This window comes from Otolemur garnettii, unplaced genomic scaffold (genome assembly GCF_000181295.1).
Source record: "Otolemur garnettii isolate 467f Iridium unplaced genomic scaffold, OtoGar3 scaffold00068, whole genome shotgun sequence".
In the NCBI taxonomy this organism is placed as follows: Eukaryota; Metazoa; Chordata; class Mammalia; order Primates; family Galagidae; genus Otolemur; species Otolemur garnettii.
Genome location: NW_003852463.1, coordinates 5,614,228 through 5,621,797, shown reverse-complemented (window position 1 = coordinate 5,621,797; position 7,570 = coordinate 5,614,228). Strand labels below are relative to the sequence as shown.

General features: G+C 35.8%; 2 protein-coding genes across 6 annotated transcripts in view; both read right to left on the bottom strand.

The window, feature by feature from the left end:
* Positions 1-6,357, bottom strand: part of LOC100955035 (nucleolysin TIA-1) — a 19,287-nt gene extending 12,930 nt beyond the window's left edge. The window contains exons 1-5 of one of the 5 annotated variants that reach the window (XM_023515285.1): positions 6,301-6,357; positions 6,096-6,128; positions 5,386-5,504; positions 4,778-4,865; positions 206-281 (exon numbers count right to left, since the gene is read on the bottom strand). In XM_023515285.1, the coding sequence (XP_023371053.1) occupies positions 206-281; positions 4,778-4,865; positions 5,386-5,392 (171 nt within the window). In that variant the 5' untranslated portion in view covers positions 5,393-5,504; positions 6,096-6,128; positions 6,301-6,357. Of the gene's footprint in view, positions 1-205; positions 282-1,131; positions 1,829-4,777; positions 4,866-5,385; positions 5,505-6,095; positions 6,129-6,300 lie in introns of those variants that run through there. The other 4 variants (XM_023515288.1, XM_023515286.1, XM_023515287.1 and 1 more) reach the window with 4 other exon arrangements.
* Positions 6,251-7,570, bottom strand: part of LOC105887327 (nucleolysin TIA-1-like) — a 23,240-nt gene continuing 21,920 nt past the window's right edge. Inside the window, 1 exon segment of the mRNA XM_012807384.2 lies at positions 6,251-6,355. Within this exon segment, the coding sequence (XP_012662838.2) occupies positions 6,251-6,355 (105 nt within the window).

Genomic DNA, 7,570 nt, shown 5'->3' with positions numbered 1-7,570 from the left:
AAAACCTTTTCATCAGTATTCTGCATGCATCACATGCTAAATAAATGGTAAGTAAATAATGAAACAGAAAAAGCTATATTCTGGTGAGGTGCTAATTATCAGTAAAATGAACAATGGCCAATAAAAGAAATATTAATGAAAACAGAGTATTTCCTTTCTTAATTCTTAAAATTAGCACTGCACATGCACATCTGATTGAGCTCACCCATTTGTTGAAAAAGGAGACAAAGCCATATCCTTTAGACTTTCCTGTCGCCATGTCTTTTACCACTCGGGCATCTCTGAAATCAGAAACAATCAGAAGTTTAGGTCTACAAACTGTCTTTGGATATAAAATGAGAATTGCACACACAACTCATTTATATGTTTTACCTTCATTAAAGTGAACCTTTAATGCAAATTCACCTTTTATTCTATAAAATTTATCATCTATTAGCAAATGAGTTTTAATTATGTAAACATGCAAATCAATAACTTCTTAAATAGATATGCATACATACATTGTACAGAAATTGTCTCCCCCTTCACAAGTTTTTTAAACTTTTAAATATTAAGCATGGTGAAAGTAGCTATTCACATGAATTATTTAACCACTTAGAAGGTTCATAGGCACATTAAATGAATGGCTTTCTTTAACCATGCAATTTATAATTTGGTATTTGACACTATATTCTACCTATGTGAAAAACTTAAAATATAAAACTAGAAATTAAAGAATGAAAAAGTTGTATATTCCCTACACTAAATATATTCCGTTTTTTTCTCAGATCAATCTACACCCCCCTTCTGGACTAGAGTAAATTTTGAAAACTTTTGAAAACTTGACATTTTTAGAAATGTTAAATCACTGAAGAAAAACACTAAACACACACTAAACTATATAAGAAAAGATTTTACTGAATTTTATAATATAATATTCACATAAAATTGATTGGAAACTATAAGATATATAAGCAAAATTTTAAAAAGTCAGAAAGTAAAAAAGCACGCCAACATTTATCCACTGTGAACCGTAGCTTGTAGTTAGCCAGGGCAATTCTGTCCATTCTTCAGAGACACTCTGCAAAATAACCAGAGCCCTATTATTTGAGATTGAGTAAAAACCCAGCCATGATAGCTAAAACTCCATACCTCAAAAAATTGGACTCAAATTGTGCTTCACAGGCAATCTGCTTTTAAGTTAGCCAGGTATGTCACAATGCTTGTTCTCTCAGGACACATGAACAAAACAGGCACTTTTACAACAAAAACCCAAGTCAGAAAGCCATGCAATGTAATTTTATATTAAAGTATACATAAGCATATTTCAGATTAATTTGAGTGATTTAGTAAGTGTTTAGGGTCAAAATGACAAAGAGGTGATGGTGAAAAGGGAAAACTAATGCAAGTTATTCTCAATATGCAAAAATATTTATTAAATTATCTGTATGGTACACATGCATTTAACTTAGTAACTGAGTCACTTCTATATCATAATTTGTTAGTCTACCCTCTATACTCAAGGAACAAAAAGTTTAAGCTGTGTAAATCAGGACGAGTACTACACTTTTCATACTATGTATTATAACAGACCACTGTTTTATCACACACCTTGTATAATAAGTCAAGCACTGCTATAGGCACTCTAAAGAGAATATCTGAGTATTACAGGAACCTTTCCATATATAGTTATCAGCTTATCTCTGTTAACAACAACAACAGGAAAAAAAGAAATAGGAAAATATGCTACCACCTGCCAAATGATTCTTCTAAATTTAGGAAAACTACCTCCTTCTTTCACCTAAAACCAAACATTATACATTACCTCAACTAAAAATCTTATAAAACTTAAAGACCTTACCAAAAAAAAAAAAAAAACACTGTATACATAAATATATATGGGACCATAAGAAAATCTCTAAACTAAAAATATGATACCAGAACATACCTAACAAAAAGAAATTATCAGTCCATGCTTTTTTTTTTTTTTTTTTTTGAGACAGAGTCTGACTATGTTGCCCTCAGTAGAGTGCTATGGCATCACAGCTCACAGCAACCTCAGACTCTTGGGCTTAAGTGATTCTCTTGCCTCAGCCTCCCAAGTAGTTGGGACTACAGGTACCTGCCACAATGTCCGGCTATTTTTTTGTTGTTGCAGTTGTCATTGTTTAGCTGGCCTGGGCTGGATTTGAACTTGCCACCCTTGGTGTATGTGGCTAGTGTCATAACCACTGTGCTATGGGTACTGAGCCAATCCATGATTTTTTTTTTTTTTTTTTTTTGAGACAGAGCCTCAAGCTGTCACCCTGGGTAGAGTGCCGTGGCATTACAGCTCACAGCAACCTCCAACTCCTGGGCTCAAGCGAGTCTCTTGCCTCCGCCTCCCAAGTAGCTGGGACCACAGGCGCCCGCCACAACGCCCGGCTATTTTTTGGTTGCAGCCATCATTGTTGTTTGGCGGGTCCGGGCTGGGGATTTGAACCTGCCACCTTAGGTGTACGTGGCTGGCGCCTTAGCCGGTTGAGCTATAGGTGCCGAGCCAATCCATGATTTTTAAAGTCAAGAAACTACTAAAATTTGAAGGTCATTTAACTTATCAATTATGACATAATTTTTGTCTAATCCCAAATTAAAATTCCCATGTTTTAAAAAAAGTTACTTTAATTAAAATTAAAGCATTTAATTAAAGTTATTTAATCTGTTCACAATGTTAGAAAAAGTTTTTTCTTCTTTACTTTTTTTTTTTTTGTAGAGACAGAGTCTCACTTTATCACCCTTGGTAGAGTGCCGTGGCATCACACAGCTCACAGCAACCTCCAACTCCTGGGCCTAGGTGATTCTCTTGCCTCAGCCTCCTGAGTAGCTTGGAATATAGGGTTTTTTTTCTTCTTTAGATACAGGAAATGTCAGCCTCAAAAAAATTTAACTCTTATTTATTAATCTTTTTTTTTTTTTTAATTGAGACAGAGTTTCACTTTGTCACCCTCGGTAGAGTGCCCTGGTGTCATAGCTCACAGCAACCTCGTAAACTCTTGGGCTCAAGTGATTCTCTTGCCTCAGCCTCCCTGCTAGCTGGGACTACAGATGCCTACCATAATGCCCGGCCAGTTTGTTGTTGTTGTTTTTGTTTAGCAGGCCTGGGCAGGGTTCAAACTCACCAGCCCCGGAGTATGTGGCTGGTACCCTAACCCATGAGCTATAGGCACCCCCGCCCCACCTTTTTTGAGACAGATTCTCAAGCTGTCGTTCTGGGTACAGTGCCATGGTGTCATAGCTCACAGCAACTTCCAACTCTTGGGCTCAAGTGATCCTCTTGCCTCAGTTTTTCCATTTTATTTATTTATTTTTTTTCAATTTTTGGCCAGCGGTGGGTTTGAACCCGCCACCTCCGGAATATGGGACCAGTCCCCTAACCTTTTGAGCCACAGGCACCGGCCCCAGTGTTTCTATTTTAGTAGAGACAGGGTCTTGCTTTTGCTCAGGGTGGTCTCGAACTCAAGAGCTCAAGCAATTCACCCACCTCGGCCTCACAGAGTATTAGGATTACAGGCGTGAGCCACCACACCTGACCTTATTTATTAATCTTTGAAAGGGATTCACTGAGGAAGTAGAAGCAAAAATCTAGTTCAGGGTTCTTAAATGTATGGTTCTATGGCTACTCTCCACACCAAATGAAAACACAAAATTTTGAAGGCAGAGATACAGAGCCCTTGAGAGGTCAAAGTTTAAGACCCTCCAAGTCTAGGTATTTGAAACACAAGCTAACCACTACTAAAACACTAAGGTTAAAAAGAACAATTAAAACTTTATTTTCCTAATCACTCCTTACAAAGAAAAATAATCATCTAACAGAAAAGTCCATTTATAAATCCTAATCTTGTGACTGCCTTTAAAATTGGCCACTCCTTGGTCACTATGAATTGTTATCCTCTTACCAATGAACTACATTAACTTTTCAAATGAAAACTCCCCAAAATTCATCACCAATATTAATGGCATTTATTTCCCTTCCAGTCTCCCTCATCTTCATTCACATCTCTACTGTTACTCTGTTCAAACCAAACCACAGCTAGTCTTTCCTTTTTATTATTCTAGCTGGAACAATAATAAAGCAACCAGAAACCCTATGAAAATTTTCTAACTTCAACAATCACTCCTAAGAAAGTACTACTAAAAGCTGTTACTCTCACTCTAATACAATATGCTTTTCAAAGTATTAAAGTTCTTTCTATGATGGATGCTACCTCAAGTAAGTTAATTACAGAGGGCTTAAAATGGATGATTAATCACAAGTGCAAGCAAGACAGTGCCTCACAAAATACTATAAGGCACTACTACTGTTAACAATTTAGAAAAAGGGGGTAAATACCTAGAAAATAGTATTTAGTAACTGCTTTTTCTAGGCTGTTAAGGTTTCTTTCTTTTAAAACATATTAACACAAAATGCATGGTATCATAGAAGTGCCCAAGGGAATCTAAGTTTCTCGGTCAAAGCACAAATTATTAGATTATCACCAAGCAAGATACTTATATAAGAAATATTATAGTTCTTGTATTTGTCTCTTAAAAGTTTATGCTAATTGAAAAAGGATTTTAAGATAATTGGAGACCAAATATAGATTTATTCATCAATGAAAGGATAATCTTTGGCTATTAGCTTCTGGAATAATCTCTAAACAGATAATACGTTATATTCAATTGTTAAAAATTAATGTCCAAAATTCACAATAGAATTATTTTCAAATTAATGTAAGATTATTTCTAATGAAAAGTATTTTATTTATGTTCTGTTACTTACGATATTCTTCCAAATGGTGCAAAAGCCGCTTTTATGTCTTCAGTTGTAATTTCTGGACTGAGATCACCAACAAAGACATGGAAATGATCTTTTAAGGGTAAGGAAGGGGAAGTGAAAAGAAAAATAGAACTTTAGAATTTAACAAATACTAAAATCTCTCTAGTATTCTCAAAATGATTTATGAATTATAATAAAGTATCCATAAAACACTATCCTCTACCTATACAAATCCTATCAATTTTAAACATAATGAATCAAAGCAATAATACAGTAAAAATTTTCCTAAAAAGCCTGTGATACATCTAACTAGAAACTGACAGTTATATTTCTATATACAGTCAATTATTATACTGGTCTAAGACAATAAACTAATATTATATAACAAATTTCATTTCTGCAAAAAAATTAATCACATAGTTACCATTCTAATAATAATTCTTTACTTTCATTAAGTTTACCACTATAGTAAGGCTTTATAAATTAAAATAAAGTAGTGGTAATTGTGAATTACGAAGACTAGATTTGCCTCAGTTAACACAATTTACTGAAGCTAGCTACATGATATACTTGGTTTAACCATATTTTGTGAAGAACAATCAAAGAAATACCTTGCATTGCAACAGTTTGATGTTAAAGTATTTGACAGTTTTCTCAAAAGCCAACAGTTTTGGTTGCCCAGACATTACACCATTCAGTTTATGTGAATCCATGTGCAAGTGAACTAAGACTGAAGGCAACAGAATGAAAACAGTAATCCCTTCACTTTATATCAGAACCATTAAAAAAGCATTGGAGAGAAATATCTGAACTTTTTAAAAAAGACAATTCTCAAAAAAAGAAACACTTTAAAAATGCAAAATTGTTGGACCAACACTTTAAAATGGAAATATATCTATCAATTTTGACAAGGTACATTTGGAAAGAAGTTACCCATATTTGGCAGGCCTTAAGCAACATACAGGGTTACTCTCTGGGAAACAAAGTTTCAGGAGCAACTCAACCATTTGGAAGATTTGGGTATGAAGGTCAGAAGGTGACCTCAAGGAAGCAGGGTATACTGCCCTTTAGTTTGTGAGAGTATTTCTAAGGCATCAGCTGCTACCAAGGGGATCAGAGAGCTTGGACTAGAACTTAGTGGACAAGCCACACATGGTCAACACTGGGAAGAAGGGGTAAATATATTGCCAGAGAGACAAAAAGAAATACTATACTTCCTCCCTCCCCTCTCCCCCACCCCCGTATGAAACAAAAAAACTTCAAGTGGTTAGTGAATACCCTTTCAAGAGATTTCATTTTATGTTTAAGAAGATACAATTACCTTGTGAACGCTGTGTGCTGACAACGGTACTACCTGATGACAAAGATTAGATTTGTTCTTAAATTTATTAACACAAACACATTAAATCATATCTTAGGATAACGATCAAAACATTACTGCAAACATGTATGATGATTAAATGCTTTACAATAAAACTACTGGGTCTAATAAAAAACAATGTTCATAGAGTATTAAATATACTTACTGCTTGTATCTTTCTTTTGACTGCTGGGAGTTGTTGCCCAATTCACTTTGACTTCCTAAAAAAATTTACCTTCATAAAAATCAAGCTCAAACTTAGACTTCTATTATGAACAAATAGGAAGTTATATGTTTGATAGGAAACATCCAAGAAAATGCCAGTTTTAGTCAAAGTTTCAATATTTAACTTCTAACCTAGGGTGACCAGACGTCCCGCTTTTTAACAATTTGTCCCGTGTCCTGTGGTGTTTTTAAAAAGTCCCAGTTTTTGGAAAGAATGCACGAACAGGCAGGAGAACAGGAAGGGAATATACGGTTTTTGGCTGCCACGTGGCTACTCACCAGAATATGAGTTTTAGATTATTTTTGTTAATTTTATAATGTTAAACTGTAATAATAACAAATAATTGTTGATCAGTGATTATTGAGACCTGCTTATCAAGGTTTGCATTGTTGTCAGGCCCTGCCCGGCCCCGCCCCGCCACCCCCCCTCCCCCAGCTATGTTGTCCCTTTTTACAAATGTTAAAATCTGGTCACCCTATTCTAACCTACACTTAAGCAAATAGTGTTCATAAATCCTTATCTTTACACATTTCTGTTAACATTCTATTGACTTTTCTTGCCTAAAGAACCAATACTTTTTGTTTTATTCTTCCCTATTACAATCCAGTATTTATTTATTTATTTTTTTGAGACAGAGCCTCAAGCTGTTGCCCTGCTGTGGCATCAGAGCTCACAGCAACCTTCAACTCCTGGGCTCAAGCGAGTCTTCTGACTCAGCCTCCCAAGTAGCTGGGACCACAGGGGCCCGTCACAACGCCTGGCTTTTTTTTGGTTGCAACCATCATTGTTGTTTAGCGGGTCTGGGTTGGATTCGAACCCACCAGCTCAGGTGTATGTGGCTGGTGCCTTAGCCGGCTGAGCCCAAGGCACCGAGCTACAATCCAGTATTTAAACCAAGCTTGAATAATTGAACAAATATTTACCAAATACAAGGCAACATAAAACAAACACAGGTCTCTACCTTCTAAAAGCTTTATCTCACCTTTTATTAAATGTAGATACTGATTTTTTTTTTTTTTTTGAAGACAGACTGTCAAGCTGTTTTCCTGGGTAGAGTGCCATGGCATCAACCTCAGGCTCCTAGGCTTAAGGTAACTTAAAAAAGTAATTATTAGAGGGCGGCGCCTATGACTCAGTGAGTTGGGTGCTGGCCCCATATGCTAAGAGTGGTGGGTTCAAGCCTGGCCCCAGCCAAACTGCAATAAAAAAA